The 19,062-nt window shown below is 37.0% G+C and overlaps 1 protein-coding gene across 9 annotated transcripts in view; it reads left to right on the top strand.

The window, feature by feature from the left end:
* ADGB (androglobin) overlaps nucleotides 1-19,062 on the top strand; it is a 167,674-nt gene that overhangs the window by 60,887 nt on the left and 87,725 nt on the right. For all 9 annotated transcript variants that reach the window (XM_053591390.1, XM_053591391.1, XM_053591399.1 and 6 more), the window contains 3 exons: nucleotides 6,382-6,476; nucleotides 12,059-12,233; nucleotides 15,437-15,527. In XM_053591390.1, the coding sequence (XP_053447365.1) occupies nucleotides 6,382-6,476; nucleotides 12,059-12,233; nucleotides 15,437-15,527 (361 nt within the window). The remainder of the gene's footprint in view (nucleotides 1-6,381; nucleotides 6,477-12,058; nucleotides 12,234-15,436; nucleotides 15,528-19,062) is intronic.

The following is a 19,062-nucleotide window of genomic DNA, read 5'->3' on the forward strand; positions in this document are numbered from 1 at the left end:
CATATTTTAAGTCTTACCCATTCTGACACTATTTAGATGAGGCTTTGTACTTGAAATTGATCCTGACATGGGTTAAGACACTTGCTGTTATTGAGAAGGGGTGAATGTATTATATTTTGTTTGTAAGAAGAATAAAACTTTGGGGGTGGAGAGGTGTCAAGGTCATGACTGCCATGGATGGAACTGTCTTTCACAAATTTATATCTTGAAGCCTCATCCCACAAAGTGACTGCATTTGGACTCTTTCTGCCCCCCTCCTCTCTCTGAACATGCACAAAGAAGAGATCATGTAAGGACACAGTGAGAAGGTGGCTGTCTGCAAGGCAGAAAAAGAGGCCTTATCAGTAACCAGCTCCATAACCTGATCTTGAATATCCGGCTTCCAGAACTGTGCAAACAGGAATTCCTTTTGTTTAGTCTAGTCTCTGGCATTTCATCATGGCCTAAGAATACTTATACTAATTAATATTGTAAATACAAGGTTATATTTTAACTTAAACATATCAGATACTTACAGAATTCTCAAAGATTTTACTTAAATTTACCTTTAATATCTATTTCTTTTTGAAGAGGAACTGTTTTTCTCTGATAAACAAATCTCCAAAAAGATAAGTAGAATGTAAAAAGGATTATAGAAAATTACTTTCAAATAATTAAACTAGCCATATAATTAATTTATGTTTATATCTATTCACTTATGAAATGTTTACTGAACAGTTATATGCAGTGGGCATAGTTACATATGCATCTCTGATCTCTGAAGCTTTCAGTATAGTCTTAGAAAATGACCATAACCCAGTAAATGAATTAAAAAGATACTTAAAATACAAGTATTTTACAAAATATTCTCTATGTGTTGACTACCTCTTTGTTAAATTTTGTAATGATTATTTTGTAAGTAAAGGCACATAGAGTTACGTTTCCCCACTTCCCCTACATATGATGACTTTGTGGTGACTTCTGAGACACCCTGTATATTGTACATGTAATTAATATCCCATTACATCATATTCTACTATAGCCTCTAACTAAAAACAAATTAACAAAAACTCATTAAGCATCCTCACCACCATGTGAGAATATAGCAGGAAGGCAGTCATCTGCAAGATAGCGCTCTCCAGGAATAGGATCAGTTGCCACCTTGATGCATAAAAAAACAAAACAAAACAGTAAGATCCCATTCTCTGGGAGAAGATATTTGAAATCATATATTAGATATATGGAGTTAATATTCAAAATACATAAGAAACTCATGCAAGTCAATTGAAAATACAAATAACTTGATGAAAATGAGCAAAGAGCCTCAATAGATAATATTCCAAAGAAGATTTACAAATGGCCAAAGGGTATATGAAAAGGTGCTCAACCTTACTAATGATCAGAAACATGCAAACCAAAACCACAATGAGATGTCACCTTACACCCATTAGGATGGTTATTATCCAAAAGACAAGAGACAGCAAGGGCCGCAAGGATGTGCAGAGAGGTGAAGCTGTCCGTGTTGGTGGTGAAGTAAATTAGCACAGCCACTGTGGAAAATAGCATGGATGTTCCTCCAAAGATTAAAAGTAGAATTACCATACGACCCAGCACTGCCTCTACTAGACATGTATCTAGAGGAAGCAAAGGTAGAATCTTAAAGAGATGTCTGTGTCTTCATGTTCATTGCAGCCTGTTCCCACAACCAAGGTCTGGAGACAATCTACATGCTCACTGGCACATGAATGAATAAAGAAATTATTACACACGCACACCATCAATGGGAAAGTATTCAGCCTTAAAACAAAAGGAAATTCTGCCATTTGTGAAAATGTAAATGAACTTGGAGGACAAGTGAAATAAACCAGATACAGAAAGATAATAATGCATGGTGTCTCCTACATCTAGTATCTAAAATAGTCAAACTTAGAGAAACAGAGAGTAGAATGGTGGTTGCCAGGGGCTAGGGCATGGGGGAAATGAGAAGATGTGTGTCACAGATTGCAAAGTTTCAGTTATAAGGCGAATGAGTACTAGAGAGCTAATGTACAGCATGATAACTATAGTTAATATTAATTTATCATGTACTCAAGAAAAAGAGTTACATGCTTAATGCCAAATACTACAAGTACATATCAAGGCAATTCAAACCCATGCTTACTGATCTCCCCTTTCTCTACAGTATTACAACCACTAACATACTTTTCATTAATAATTAGCAAAAGAATATGAAAAAGTAAGCATTGTAAAATAATATTACAATGAAGCAAAGTATACGAAGTAATTATTGAGAAATCCTGTCATAAGGAATGTTACATCAGAGAAAATCAGGAAGATACTTTTACTTTGGTGCTTGAGAATTTATATTCCAAAATCTATTATGTTTTTTAAATTTCAGATTAATATGAGGATACAGATGTTTAGATTACATTGTTTTCAATTCTAAGGTAAAGTTCAAGTTGTAGTTGAGCCCTTCACCCAGGGGTGTGCTGGACACTCTCACATTGTGCATATTAGGTGAGATCCCGCCAATCATCCTCCCTTCCCCCCTCCCTTCTTTTTCTTCTCTCCTCCCCCTTGCTAGATTATACTTGTGTTGTTTCTTTTGTGTGAGCATGTAGTTGTTTATATATTGGGTTCATATTAGTTTTGAGTACATTGGATACTTCTTTTTCCATTCTTGAGATACTTTATTAAGAAGAATGTGTTTCAACTCTATCCAGGTAAACACAAAAAGATATAAAAGTCTCCATCTTTTCTTTTTTATTTTTATTTTTATTTATTTATTTATTTATTTTTTGTAGAGACAGAGTTTCACTTTATTGCCCTCGGTAGAGTGCCGTGGCGTCACACAGCTCACAGCAACCTCCAACTCCTGGGCTTAGGCGATTCTCCTGCCTCAGCCTCCGGAGTAGCTGGGACTACAGGCGCCCGCCACAACGCCCAGCTATTTTTTTGTTGCAGTTTGGCCGGGGCTGGGTTTGAACCCGCCACCCTCGGTATATGGGGCCGGCGCCCTGCTCACTGAGCCACAGGCACCACCCGTCTCCATCTTTTCTTATGGCTCCTTGTTTTTTTTTTTTTTTTTTTTTTTTTATCTAGTTGTTAGTCTGCGTTAGGGGGCTCATAGTAATTTTTTTTTTTAATGTGAGTCTCTTGTTTGATTTATCTGGGATAGGTAATGGACACTGGTACCTGTCTTACCCTTTCTTATTTATTAAAGAAACTCCATTTTTTTCAGATAGACAATGTCTCCGGCTCAAGCACTATGCATGTATTAAGTTCCCTTTGTAGTCAGGGAGGCTGATCGCTTGCATTTATTCAAGTAAAGTGTATCCAAATGAATGTCTTCTAGGGCCTCCAGAGGAGGAGCTCCTTCCTGAGGAGGAGCCCAGATGCAATTGGCACCCATCTCACTCATTCCCTGCATTTTGAAATAATCTTAAAAGTGGGAAGTGATAAGTTTAGAGAAAAGCCAAACAAATTTAAAAATACATCCCTCCACTTTATTGAGTAGCTGAACCAATAGAACAAAGAAACAATTGTGCTGGCTACTGTTGGCTGATTCTGGGTTATGGGTACATAAGCTTTTATCTAACTTGTAGTTCTACCACAGTCATTTCATGTTCAAAGAAACATTATAATGCAATTATTATTTATTTCAATAATTATTTCATAATGATTTCCTAATTAAAATACTAAAATCAATCCTACTTTAAGCCAGCATTTTCCAGGGTGTATTCAAGAGAATATATATTCATCAAGATATTAATAGGTACAATACTGAAAATGAAATAAGGTTGAAATATGGGAGGGAGTGTCATTCTTTTATAATTTATTTTTTATTAACCATGGGACTTCTTCAATTTTGGATCACTTGGAACTCCCTGAATCATCTCGTTGGACTATTGTTCAGGAAAGACATTTCAGGAAATACTGCCTTCAGCCATTCATTCATTGATTTTTTCTTTCAAGGAAAGTGATCAAGTGTCTTTCATGTTCCATAAGCTTTATCACTAAATTCATATTGCCATCTTACTATTATCCAAGACATTGTTCTCATCATTCCTCCTAATCTTCCATTTCTGGATCTATAGGTTTATGGTAGATTTCTAGATACACATTAATGGTTCTTTAATGTGAAAGGTTGATTGTCTAAACACATGATATGTATGTGCAGGTAATACAAGCCCTTCATATCTTATCCACTCTATTAGTTCCTCACTAATAACCGTTTCCATTTTAACTCACTATCCACAATGAAGCCTCAACTTAGATTTTTTCAGTCAGTCAATCCCAGGCTTCTCCAGATAATCACAATCATTGGTTTCATTTTTCTACCTTCTAGTTCATTCCAGTTTTGTTGTCTACACATGTTTAAAATGTTTGTATTTGGTTTCCTTGTGCTTTTCTAAAATCAAAGTACAGTATAGACCCTCCCTACACTTAACACCTCCTTAAGTTGACCTAATTTTCATAGACCAGACATGCACCACATGTACATTATCAGGACAGTATGCGTATTTATTTATGTTGACCACCTCCATATGTTAATCAGTTTCTTACAACCCCTTGGGTGGTCAACTTACAGAGATTCTATGATACTATAGGACTGGGAGAAGCAGGGGTATGTGTTTAACATCAGAACTGCAGCTGATTGTCTCATAGAGAGCCTAATCCTTCTCAGTAGCTAGACTCAGAGCAGAGTCCTGCCATTTCTTTCCTACACCTCTCACCTCTCGTACAGTCCTAAGATGTAGAGAGCTAACTGGTTAATCTTGAACTTGGAAAGTACCTGGAAAAAGGGTTTTATTCCTACCCCTTCTCTGAGCAGAGGTTCTGCAGATGGATTAGACACTGTAATTTTTTATTTGTTTCAATATTTACCTGTCACCACCATCAGGAACTTCCTCCACATAACTAGCCTTCATCTCTCAGCTGGGGCCTAGAGACATTTCTTAATCTTTCTTTTGACTAGAGGACTTTTAGAGAGCTTTGGCTGGATTAATCACTGAGCATAGTAACCAGATATAATTTGCTGGCCACTGTTAAGTGGCATCACTCAAGTTCAATGGGGGAATATCAGATGTGTTTATCTGATGTTAGGAGCACACACAAAGTATTTTTGTTCATAGTAATTCTTTTTTCAGAAGAATAACTGTTTTGTTGTATCTGTGAACTCAAAATCATTAGTCAGATTTAAAAACATACTATTTTATGCAAAGTCTTTTGTGGAAAGCATAATTCAGTCTCTGCATACAAACACCTTAAACGTTAGTTGGAAAGACAACATACATAATAATATAATGCATAGACATAAGATGGTAGACTATCACCATCAATCAAGTATAGCATTGATAAATAAGTAGCACAGGGAAAAGGTAATCATCCTGTTGGCAAAGCCTGTGAGAAATGTGCAAAGTTTAATTTTTAAATGTAAAAAATATTTTAATAAGTTTTCCATCTTTCACATCTTAATTTTAGAGAGATACTGAACTGAAATCTAATTTATATTCTGTGTCTCAAAAAGTATTCTCTTGTTAACATAATAACTAATATAGTTAAATGTAGGTATTTAGGTTAGGAAAAGAATAAAAGAAAACTTTCATTAAAAATGAAGAGACTAAAATAATTGACTTCCGTTGGTTTGTCCAGAATGTTTGTACAACAAAAGAATACTGAACCAAATACAGTAATTTCAGAAAAATATGAGCACAGGTGCAGTGGCTCACACCTATAATCCCAATAGTTTGGGAAAACCAGGGCAGGAGAATTTCTTGAGGCAGGAGTTTTAGGCCAGCCTGAGCAACATAGTAAGACTTTGTATCTATTTTTAAAATAAAAAAAAAGGAAGAAAAAAAGAGAAATTTGAACAAGTAAGCAATGTTCAAATTCTGCCAGCATTAAACCTTTCAATCTAAATTACTTACACTTTCTATCTTCATGTAAGTACTTAGTGTCTTTATATATTCTTTTTATAAAAAGATCCTAGACTTTCTATAAGTTAAAAATAGAATAAAGATTTTACATGAAAGCAAAGAAATGCCTCAATTTACAAATCATTCCTTTTGGAAGTGCTCTTTTGTGGGACCATTCTGTTGCTATGTTGACTAACAACTGCACTATGTTTATATGACAAATCTTTTGTGGTTGGGTAAAATAAAGGCTTGACAACTGTTGTGAACTTAAAACTAATGGCAGTCTATAAAATAGATGCATATTTGAGATTGAACATGTTGAATAACTATTACATCATAAGCCTTCGTGAATTCATTTTGAGTTATTTGCATATCTTTTCACCCAGAAAGATAAGTTCTTTAGAGTTTAAACAATTTGGGATGACCTGTTCACAGACCCATTTTTACTAGAATTTTGATAGCATGAAATATATTTGTTTTTCAGGTTCTTCAGCAACACAAACCCCTCAAATGGTCGTATATGCTACCTTCACACCTCTCTATTTGTTTGAAAACAAGATCTTTGCATTAGAGAAGATGGTAAGCATTCAAGACCGGGAAATACAATATGCATTATGTTTGCCTGTGTGTGCACGTATGTTTGCAGAAGGTGCATATATGTAAGAAAAGGTGCACTAGAATTTAATTAAAATTCTATCCCTGTATTTCATTTCCCTTATAAGTGCTTGACCTAAAGGGACCTGGTATATCCAAAATTATCTTAGATGATTGCAGTAGTGCTATCTAATTACAAAAAAAAAAAAGAAAGAAAGAAAGAAAAGGAAAAAATACATAGTTACATTTTGTGACTTTTTTTTTTTTTTTTGCAGTTTTGGCCAGGGCTGGGTTTGAACCCGCCACCCCAGTATATGGGGCCAGCGCCCTACTTCTTGAGCACCACCCATGTGACTCTTTCTTTTATATACAAAAGGAAAGATAAAGAATGTATATATTTCCATGAAAGTCATGGAAATAATTTCCAGATGATAATTAATGACCTTCCTATAAATTGGCCACACATGTATTCTTAGCATAAGAAGATTTAAATGAATTCACCCTCAGACTGGGGAGCCACTGATATGACTCTCCCTGTATCATAAAATAATGTAAAATAAAAGGATTATTGCTTTTTTCTTATAAATTTAACATAGTACAGAAAATTTTAAAAATGCAAAGGCACTACAATTAAAATATCAGCATAAATGGCCAGGCACAGACAATATTAACATTTTGGCACATATCCTTTGATTCTTTTATCTTCTTACATATTCTGTGTTTGTATGTGTGTGCTTTTTTTACAGTGTGAAATTATACTTTATATTACACTTGGAAACCAGCTTTTCACTTGCCAATGAATTATTAATGTCTTTTCATGATGTTAAGTCTTAGTTACTCTATGTTTAGTAGTTGCATAGTATTTATGCATTTCTGTAATTTTTAAAACTGCTACTGAATATTGCTGAATATTCCTTTAGGCTGTTTTCGTTCTTGGACAGAAAAACAACTTTTCTCATTCCCCTTTTATGGTGTAGTTCATCAAATTACTAAACAACTTGTTTAGAGAAACAACTTGTTTAGAGAGATTCCCTGTTGCATTTGGGGATTTCTGGATCCTAACCCCGTTTGGAAACTTTAGACATGAGCCCTTTATTGCTAGGACTTCATGTTCTGACATCACCGCATTGAAGTACCGGGACTACATATGTTCATGTGGTTAGTTAGAAAGAGCTGAGTTTTAAAACTGGAATAGAAATTAGCTTGAAATGTAAATTTTCCAGTTGAATGATTATTAAACTTGACTATAAGCATTACGCTTGTCTCCTAGATCATGCCCAGGGAAGATAATGTGGTCTTTTTTCCTCTTTTTGTTCCTACCTTCTTCTCTCCTTAGATAAAAATCACTCCTTCCTGCAAAATCTACAAAATATCAGTGGTTACCCTGTAAAGAGGACAGAATGTAATATACCATTATGAATGTAGAGATGTTGGCAGTTATACTGATTTTAATTATATTAGCCGTCATTAAGTTGCAGAACCAGTGATTTAGATTGGATTTTAAAATCAGTAACATTCAATAATTCAATTGTGTATCTAAAACCTCTTCCAGATTAAGCCTCTTGTTGAGATTGGGTCTGGCCTTCTTATCTCTGATTGTTTTTTTTAACCTCTTTACATACCACTGTTTTCTCAAATATTCCAGAGATTACAGGGTCTAACTCACAGAGCTGCCAATGAGCACCCTCCATACTTTGTGGAGTGCCACGGCCTCCTGTCTGGGGAGTCCTCCAATTTCTTGTAAAACCACAAAATGTAAGCATAGGATAAATGTATTATAAAAAGGAAAGCGGGCAGCGCCTGTGGCTCAGTGAGCAGGGCGCCGGCCCCATATACCGAGGGTGGCGGGTTCAAACCCAGCCCCGGCCAAACTGCAACAAAAAAATAGCCGGGCATTGTGGCGGGCGCCTGTAGTCCCAGCTACTCGGGAGGCTGAGGCAGGAGAATCGCCTAAGCCCAGGAGTTGGAGGTTGCTGTGAGCTGTGTGACGCCACGGCACTCTACCGAGGGCAATAAAGTGAAACTCTGTCTCTACAAAAAAAAAAAAAAAAAAGGAAAGCATACGGAATAATCCATGTGAACTTTCAGTGGTGCTAATGAGAAACTAAGATTTAAGCACAAAGTTAGTTTTGAATTTAAAAGTCTAAGTAAAGATTAAAATCTCACATCTGTTTAATCACTGGTTAATTAAACAGATGTTTATTGCTTATGTAATATATGAGCTTGGACAATTAAGTTTGTGAACTCATCCTAGAAAAAGTGCTACTGAATATTGCTGGATATTCCTGTAGTCACCTTTGAAATACTCCCCATGGGAAGCTGTGGACCAATGCCAGCACCTAGACCACCTTTCAAAGCAATTTTGAAACTCTTTTTATGGAATGAACATCAGAGCTGTCATGGTAGAGGTCTGACAATTAAGTTCATGAACTTGCCAACATGCGCTTTTGCTGGCAGCACTGTACAATTACTCTGTGATGTTTATAACCTTGGCATATCAGGGTCTCATGGCTGATGGTGTTGACAGGTGGCAGTATCTTGCTGAGTAGCCTTCATTATTGCTGTTGAGGGTTTTTGCCTGCTGTATGGTGACAGCTCTGATGTTTATTCCAGAAAAAGAGTTCCAAAATTGCTTTGAAGTGTGGACTAGGCGCTGGCATCAGCACATAGCTTCCCAAGGGAAGAACCTTCAAGGAAGGTAGTAGTTTTTCTAGGATGAGTTCATACCCTTAACTGTCAGACCTCGAATGCTAATCAATGTGCTATATTCTGAGGGTATGCAAGTTAGTAGACTAAAGTGTTTGAAGCCAAAGGAATCCTATTTTGGAAAGTCTTGTGATGAAGGAGGTTTTCCTGGGCTCAGGGAACTGCTACAGACAGAACAGATTGCAAAGGAGAAGTCTTAGGGGCAGTCTGGGGGACGGGTGAGAGGGAGGTCATAAAAGAGTATTATAAATCTTCCCTTTGGGGGTTGGAAATAGTTTAAAGTGCCCAGAGATTCTGGAATGAGCTTAGTGTCTGGAACAGTCATTAAGTGACTTGCAAAGCGGCAGTGAACTGCCTGTAGTGTCACCGTAGTGTCATGAGCTCGCTGTCTTGCTTTCTGGTTCTTTTGGGTTAACAGGCTGTGAGGGTGAACTAGTTTCCCTGGTAAATACCAGAATATCATAGAGACATATAATGCTTTAACAATAAAAGTTTAGGAAACATTTGTGTCCCAATGGAATGTTGTTAAATGCAATACATTGCTCAAAGTTATTGCCTCAAAGACAGTGAGATCAAAAAGTAAAATAAAGTCAATAACTACTTTTTTTAAAGAAATGGTAAAGAATACAAGAAATCAAGAAGAAAACTTGGGAAGGAACAAGGTGTCAAGAATTACTTTGTATTATTCAACATCCTTCTCCTCTTGGGTATTCTAAATGGATTTAGTTTTATTTAAATGGGTGATCTGGACGTTTTAAAAAAGCCTCCCCAACCTGTTTAAACCCCCACTCCTGTTTCTTTTCAAGTGTTTGAAATGAGATGGAGTAAAAAGAATGAAAGGGTCTTAAAAAAGGGGACTTCTATTACAATTTAAGTCTTATGCATGAATTATCCGGTAGGCATATATTAAGTGCTTATTAAATGTGCCAGGCACTATTGTACATCCCTCTCTGCCCCAAATAGTAACCCAAGTTTCAACCCAAAACTTGAAATCTTTTAACATAATTTCTTAAGATCAAACTATAACTATTATTAATAGCATTACTTTATATGAATCAGAAGTATAGTTAAAAATAAAATGAAGCATGAGGAATTATGTTATTTTAAATTCACCTGCTTAAATCAAGTTATTACTTTGACAGATTATTCAAACTATAGTATAAATAGGTGCTAATATTGTACTTTGCTGTCTGGACCAGAACTTTACATTTTCAAAGTGCTTTTTATTGTTCAGTGCTCGACAGATCAAAAAGAAAATCTTTTTAGACTAAAATGCTGGTTGCAATCCTACAGAGACCAATCAAACATAGACCAAAAATTATGACTATTAATATGTCTGGAACTTACTCAACCTATAAATACTACTTTATGTATGACTTCCATTCCAGATGTTATTTAAACATAACTTTTATAACAATGCACCTTTTTAAAAATACCTTGCTAAGGCATTGTCTTATTGAATAACCCAAAATTAAGTCCGAAATGTTAACTTGACTCCTAGAAACTTTTAAAATTTGACAGGGCTAAAGTAGATTAAAGGTTTAAATTTTAGATGACCTGTGAAAAAGTTTTTAATTAACATTCTAAGACATAATTCCAGAATTTTCTGAATTTTTCTAGCAAATTTCTAAATTCTACAAAAGGAAAAAAGAAAATAAGGCTTTCCTCTAATTCTTAATTAGTTCACTTTTTAAAAGTGTTGACTCACTTTTCTTTATAGTTTCAATATTTAAAATACTTTTAAATAGATTTGCATTAACGCACTGATGAAATCTATGTTAAACTTATTTTTCCTGGCTTTGGGAAGCTCTCTCCCTCCTTACGGGTACTCTTAATCTATACTTCTTGGGGAAGTATAGATTGAGCTCTGTACAAGCAGGGTGATGGAAGCAAGGCAGGCTCAAGTTGAAGTCTTAATTTGGAATAGGATGACAAACAGGTTTCTGGTTCTAATGTAAATGGCTGTTTTGTAAATTTACCATCTCAGTTGGGCTATTGGGCTACTGCACAGAAATCAGGGATGAACAATTGATTGGGAAGAATAATACTTACTGTCAAAACTGACTTTAGTGCGGTTATTATTTCATTTTATTTTACTTTAAATATTAGAGAAAGTTGTGAAAATCAGAATTAGGCTATAACACATATAACTTTATCATCCACACTTTATGGCACATTTCAGCCACAAATCGGTGACTTGAGTTTGGCTTCAGTGTTATTCTGAATTATTCCAAAGCAGATTGGCTTCAGGAGAGCTGAACATTCTGATGTGGGAAGTATCTGCCTGGGAAACTACTTGATTTGGCAGGACACAGAAGCCTTTATTTCCCACTTGTCTATGAATGCCTCCATTGCCAAGAACAATCATGGGGATTTCCTATGGAGGAACCTGCTGTTAGTGCTGAGGGCGTAAACTGTAGATAAGCCAACCACTTAGCCCTTCATTGACATGGGGACACTTAAGACAGTGGACAGCGATTGCCAGTGATTAAAAAACAAACTTTAAGAAACTTAAAGCTTTATCCTATAAACATAATGGCTGATTGATTTTGGACCAAAACTGATGGGCTAAGATTTTTGTAATCTCATAGAATCTTAAGCTTTTCTAACTGAAAAGTGTCTTCAAATGCTAATCTCTTTGTAAATAAAGAATTCTAATCACTTTGTAAATAAATAAACAGCCCCCTCAGAAAGTGTGAAAGATGGTAATTGTGCTTATACAGAGAAATAGGAATGGTGGTGTTTATTTTTTTTGTAACAGTGTAAAGGTATCAGTGTAATGGTGACAGGATTTTTATACTGACAGAAGTTTTTTAAAGGCAATTGCAAGAATCTTTTTCCATCTAGTTTTTATCTTTTAGGCAGATTCTGCTGAGAAACTTAGAGAATATGGGCTTTCGCACATCTGTAGCCATCCCGTGCTGGTAACTAGAAGTAGATCTTGTCCTCTGGTAGCACCACCAAAGTCACCTCCTATACCTCCCTGGAAACTCTTTCGTCACAAAAAGGGAACAGTTATAACAGATGAACCTCAAGGTATGTACCACATTGTCTTCAGATCTTTCTGTTCAACGTTTCTGTGTACGAAGGTGTCATCATTTCATTTGTGGTGAAAGACAGATGGCCAGGGAAAGCACTCAGCATTGCACCTTCAATCTACATTTAATTTTATGCACAAATTTTATGTCTTTAAAGGATTAAATCTCCACATCTCAGAAGCTGAACAGTTCGGTTCTTGTCTAAATTGATTAGCTATATCAAGGTCATCCTTTGAGTGATGGCATTGTTGTTATTGGTGTGCTAGTAATTTGTAGCAAATGATAAGGAAACTGAAATAGTATAGATGAAGTCATTGGATGAATTTCTAATGCAGAAATCATCATAGAGCAGCGGTTCTCAACCTGTGGGTCGCAACCCACAGGAACTGTGTTAAAGGGCCGTGGCATTAGGAAGGTTGAGAACCACTGCCATTAGGAAGGTTGGGAACCATTGCAAAGGGCAGGGGAGCCTCATGCCACAGAGTATCATGTAGGACATAATCTTTGAATTATGGGTTTATATTTAGAGCTCTTCTAGGAATAGAACTTCTGTCCTGAACTTGCTCCTGTGTTAATTTTTCCCAGAAGCCACAGGGCAAACTGTGAATGACAGTTGGGATCAGAAACAGATTCCCATGGACGCAGGGCAGAGAGGGGAGTGTTCCCACCTTGTTCTTATTCTCACAATTCAGTTCTAAATTCTATTTGTGTCTGATTTTTCATCCCTTTGATTTTTTTTTTTGTTCTATATAAGTCTTCACATTCTCACTCCTTTTTTCATGAGCAGCAAGTTTGAATGGAAGTGGGATCAAGATGACAAGACCAGTTTTAAAGCAGAAACATGAACATGAAGGGAGGCGATTAAAATAAAATCATTAAGAATTAGAAAATGAAGCCTTAGCAGAATAACTCATAATTTGTGTATATGTATTCACTCTATATAGCCCTCCCTTTGCTAATTTAGCCTTTGCAATTTTTAATGGAGGATGATAAACAATTGGAGTTCTGTGGATTATGCACGTGGATGTGTGTTACATGGATACAGAGTCATTCCAAGAGGCTTAAATTATCTTTGTTCAAAATAGCCTTTAGATTACACTGTTTTGTGTTCATCTCCTACTCTTGCATTTTCTTCCTTTATCTTTTCTCATACTTTTTCTAATTCTATCAGTTCACTGACAGTCTCTCGTGTTCAAGAGATGATTGCATCTCTGCAAACAGAGGTCTGTTACCTGAATGAACAACAAAGGCAAAGCCACTAGGAACACGTATTGTGCCATTTACGGAAGGTCTTGCTGCTAAGCTCATAAATGTGCTTGGCATGGTTGTTCCCAGGATCCATTAGCCATGGCTTGAACCCCTCCTGGTGTTGGAAATACCCCTGACTTGCTATGGCTCCCACTGCTACTTCATTGCTGCTGATCCTTCATTGCAGAGGGCAGGAGAGCCTTATCCTAGTGTGATGAATAAATCTCAGTGGTACTCAGGATCCTAGAACTCTGATAGCCATATAGATTGGAATATTTATTTACATGTTCCTTGCCTCCTAATTCCTGCCATAATTTGTACATTTGAAAAATATAAATAACATCTCTTAACCATGTGATTTCCTCACATTCACTTTCTGCCTATACTGACACAGCCAGTACAGCTGGTGGCAAAGATTTCTCTAGCACAACATACGTTATCCTTGCCAGAAAAGAACAAAGATCAAAGAAATATCTGATTTGGATGGACACAAAAAATGATCAATTCATTTTTTACTTAGGCCTGACTGCCTCTTATCCTCCTGATCAATTATTTCAGCCATTTCCTTATATTCCTTGAGTCTCTGTAATGGGCTGTTGGTGCCAATAGCGTACCTCTGCTCTTTGTGTAAAGTATCTTATGTTCCCTCCCCCCTCCCTCCCTCCCTCCCTCCCTCCTTTCCTCCCTTTTTCCTTCTTTGCTTGCCTCCCTCCCTATCTTCCTTCCTATCTTTTGCTGTCTTTCTTAAACCACATCCACATAACAGTTGAAAGAGGAAAAAATCCTTTATTTTTAAATGCTACATTTTAGTTAAGTACATGGAGTCACTTAAAATAACTTGTTCATTCGGAGCATTATGGAATAGCCGAATGAAAGGAAGAGAAGGGAAACATAAAAGTAACCTATATGACAGTTGCATAATTCTAGGTAAGTAAATATCTTTGGTAAACTGGGGATGAAAACCTAATGATTGGTGGAATTCCATAATGGCATTATCCCACCTAGTGACTCACTACATGTAATTGTCTTTCTCCTCTCCATTAGATTTAATATTTAAAGTGAAAATTAACAAAAAATGGGGATGGAATCCTTGTACAGGACAGCAGAGAACAATCTGAGAAAATTTATGTACACTGTGTCACAGCCGTACTTTTTCTCCTAATAATCTCCCCTAATGTTTAATTCAGTGTTCACCATAGTCATACTGGTGCTGTGTCCCTCACTCATTAAGAATTTCTTCCTTCTGGCTCGGTGCCTGTGGCTCAGCGGCTGGGGCACCAGCCACATACACGGGAGCTGACAGGTTCGAACCCAGCCCAGGGCTGCCAAACAACAATGACAACTACAACCAAAAAAATAGCCAGGTGTTTCGGTGGGCGCCTGTACTCCCAGCTACTAGGGAGGCTGAGGCAAAAGAATAACTGAGTCTGAGGTATCTACTGAGGGTGATATTGTGAGACTGTCTCAAAAAAAAACACAAGAATTTCTTACTTCTTACCTTCAGGATCTTCTAGGAATATCCACAGATCCTGTCTTGATCTGCTTCTTTCTTTTCTATTCATGAGCTTTACTTTGTTACACTTTTTTTCTTCCAGTATTATCTCCTTATGTTAGTTCATGTTTCTTCTTCATATCCTGAGCAATTATAGTCATACCTGTACTTGAAATAGCAAATGTCAAAGAATATCTCTATAAGACACTGCTCAATTTTTCCCTTGAGCCTTAATTGTTTCAAGTAATCTGGAAAGCAACTGAAGAGGAGACAAAAATAATCTAATATTGGCAAGATCTATAAACTCTTTCAATAAAAACCTTATGTATCTTTGTACATTTATTGAAATTTGCTGAGTAAATGATTAATCTAATTGGTAGTGTATTAAATGTTAACTTCTGTGCACAATTCTGAAAGATTACATAAAATGTATATCACCCTTCCTAATTGCTGTTTTTTAGATCCAGTAATAAATGAGCCTGAACAGTTTCTTGAGATTTCAAGTCCGTTTTTGAATTACAGAATGACTCCATTTACAATTCCAACAGAAACGTTAAGTATATAACATTCTTTCTCACAAATGCATTTTGTTAACGAATAGAATATTTTGTGATGTATGTGGTTAAATATAACTCTGAATGAGAACATTTTAAGGATTGAAGAATAAAGTCATATATATATACACACGCACATACCCATATATACATACACATATGTCATTCCACTAATTCATTTGATTAACAGATTTTGCTCACCTTTTGTGGGTAAGTGTTATTTACTGATATTTGTTTTGCTCCCAAATTCATAAGTTAAAGTTCTAACCCCTAGTGTTTGTATTGGGAGACAGGCCTCTAAGAAAGTAATTAAGGTTAAATGAGGTCATAAGTGTTCTGATAGGATTAGAGTCCTTATGAGGAGAGACACCAAGAGCTTGCTTTCTCTTTCTGTCTCCATGCACACATAGTGGGCAGGCCAGTGAGCACACAGAGAAGGCCGCTGTCTGCAAGCCAGGAAGTAAGTCCCCTCCATGAGAAATAACCCTGCTGGCAGCCACCTTTATTGATCTCAGACTTCTGGTCTCCAGAATTGTGAGGCAATACCTTTCTCCTCTTTAAACTTAACACCTACACTGTGGTATTTTGATGTAGCAGCCCAAGTAAAATGAACCCAGATTTTGGTACAGAGAAGTAGGATGCTTCTATGACAAATATCTAAAAGTATGGAATTGGCTTTGGAACTGAGTACCTGGGTAGATTGTAGAAGAGTTTGGGGGTACAGGCTAGGAAAAGCCTACATTTCCCTGAACAGACTTTGAGTCGGTCATTCTGATGAAGTCTCTGAAAGAAAAGAGAACACACTTCCACATTAGAGAATGTACAAATAATTATAAACAGAATGTTGCTATAAATATGGACAGTAAAGTCCTTTCTAGTAAAGTCTCAGGCAAAAATGAAGAACAGATTTGAAACTGAGCAAAGGTAATTCTTGTTATGAAATGAATTGTGTTTTAGTGTTTTATGAAAGGTAGAACTTGTGAACAATGATACTGGATGTTTACAGAGGAGATTTCTCAGCAAAATGTTGAAGGTGTGGCTGGGTTCTCCTAACTGCTTACAGTAAAAATATAAGAGGAGAGGGATGAACTAAAGAAGGAATTGTTATGCAAAAAGGAACCAGAACATAAAGATCTGGAAAATTCTCAGCCTGTCCATATTACAAAATATGAGATAGTGTCTTTTGAAGAGAATGTCAAGAGTCTAATTAGACTACCACTAAATAAATAAATTATACGATTATATCCATAATCTTATCGTGTGGAATGGATTATTTGAGCAGAAATCTACCAGTTTGAACTAAAAGGGATGAAAATGGACAAAATGAAAGAAGGCTGTGAAATTTCTGGGGTTGACAGAACGGGACCATAGAGCTATCCAGCTACAAATATGTGCTATCCTCCAAGAAAGGGCAGAACTGACCCCTAAAGTGATTCAGAAATCATCTGGGCTGCGATTCCACCACAGCCCCAGGGCAGGGCTGCTTCCTCCTAGCCTTCCCCAGATGGAGTAGTTGTCACAGAGACCTAAGGCAACTGAGCTGCCCTTCACAGCCTGGGGAGTGACATTGCCCCCACAGTGGGCCCTGAGGGCAGCATGTCAAACCAAAGGGGAGCACTCTCGAGCCTTAAGACCTACTGAAATTTGTCTTGCTAGGTTTTGGACTCATATGGGACCTGTCACTCCTTCTGTCTTTTCTAACTCTCCCTTTTGAAATGGGGATGTCTATCCCATTCCTCTCCCACCATTGTATCTGAAAGCACTTAACTTGTCTGATTTCATAGGTTCACAGATGGAGATGAATTTTGCCTCAGGATGAATCCTACCTAGCACAAGGCTCACCTGTGTATGATGTAGATGATAATCAGACAGAACTTTGAACTTTAGACTTTAGAGTTGATGTTGTAATGCCTTAAAACTTGTAGTTGTTGGGATGGGGTAAGTGTATTTTTCTTGTGAGAAAGACATGAATGGGAGGGGCAAAAAAAGTATGTTTCTCCCAAATTGATGTATCAAACCTCAGTTCGCACTGGGGCTATATTTGGAGATGGGCCTCTAAGGAACTAAAGTGATGTCATAGGGAAGGGGCCCAGGACCAATAAAATTAATGTCCCTGTAAGAAGAAACACAGGAGAGTGACTCTCTCTCCAAATCCCCGCACCAAGGAAAGGATGTGTCAGTGCACAGCTTTAATTTTGTTATGGAAGTTCAAACAGACTAATACAGCAAGAACTGTACTTCATGTGAAGATAGAAAAATAACACCTGCTCCCTCATCAATAGCAACTTTTGGGGGAAGCTGCATGTATAAGTATATAGTTACAATAAAACATAACAATGGGCATTACAAAGCTATGTCTCAAATCCTATGGTTGTACATCAAAAAAATCATTTTGCAGAAGTAACTAGACCCCTGAACAGAAGAGTCCTTGCTTCGGTGATTATGCAGGAGTGGGGAGAATTTGTGTACAGCTTTCTCATCATGACTCCTCATCTTCCTGGTGGTCATAAGTATGTCCAGAATTTGAGGTCCTGACCACCTTCTCTTCCCCCATTACCCAGACATAATCTTCCAATTAAATGTTTTACACTTCAGAGACACAATGGAAGATTTGTCCTGAGGGTAAATATTGGAGTTAGCTGCTGTGAAAGTCATTGTATAATTAGCTCACCTGCCCTTGCAGAGATTTCTTTCCACACTGTCTATAGCCCCTGTCTTTCCCTAAGCCTCTGCTGCTTTAATTAAAGATTCATTGGAAAAGTTCTGGGTAAAGTCACTGACTCTGCTCTCTTTTTTACCCTAATGGGATAGTGGGTTTTTCCGCTTTGCTGTTTTACCATCAATCTTCTCATCTGTCCCTGAAAAATGTATTAAAGCTCTCCCATGGCATTTCTATTTTGCTGGTTCTATTTGATCTTGATTTTATTTTTTAATTTTTCTGAGATTCCAGTGGGATATAGCAGAAAGGAAAGGAATGCATTTGTATTCAGTCTGTTATCTGGAACTGAATGGGAATCTTTCCTCATCATTTCCCCCTTCGGCTGTCCCTTCTTTTGCGTTGCTTCTCCCACTGCTGTTTTCTTTTCTCTGTTCCTTATCCAGATGGACTCAGAACTCACATCACCTTTATTAACCTCCATTTCCCATCCCATAGAACCAGCAAGGCAAACAAACCTGGATCAAGAAAAATACTCATCCAAATTATGTGCATTTATAGCAGAATTTCCTGAAGGGTTCATGAAAAGTATTGATAGGTTGAGGAAGGCTTTATATATTGGTGATATTTGAGCAGCCTAAATAATACACAAAGAATGCTGGATACTGCTGCTCCTAAAGCGTTCAGGGTCCCACTGGCCACATTATCAGTAGTCTCACAAGCTTTTCACCATTGTTGGATAGCCCCTTTCATCTTTTCCCTTCTCCACCCTCCTGTTTTCATTCTTTCTCAGAGCAGGCAGACTTGCTATTTTTATTCTGCACTGTCTCCCCAAAGACTATGCCTTGAAAGCCTCACCTTTTACCTTGCCTATCCT

Source organism: Nycticebus coucang, chromosome 5 (assembly GCF_027406575.1).
Source record: "Nycticebus coucang isolate mNycCou1 chromosome 5, mNycCou1.pri, whole genome shotgun sequence".
NCBI lineage: Eukaryota > Metazoa > Chordata > Mammalia > Primates > Lorisidae > Nycticebus > Nycticebus coucang.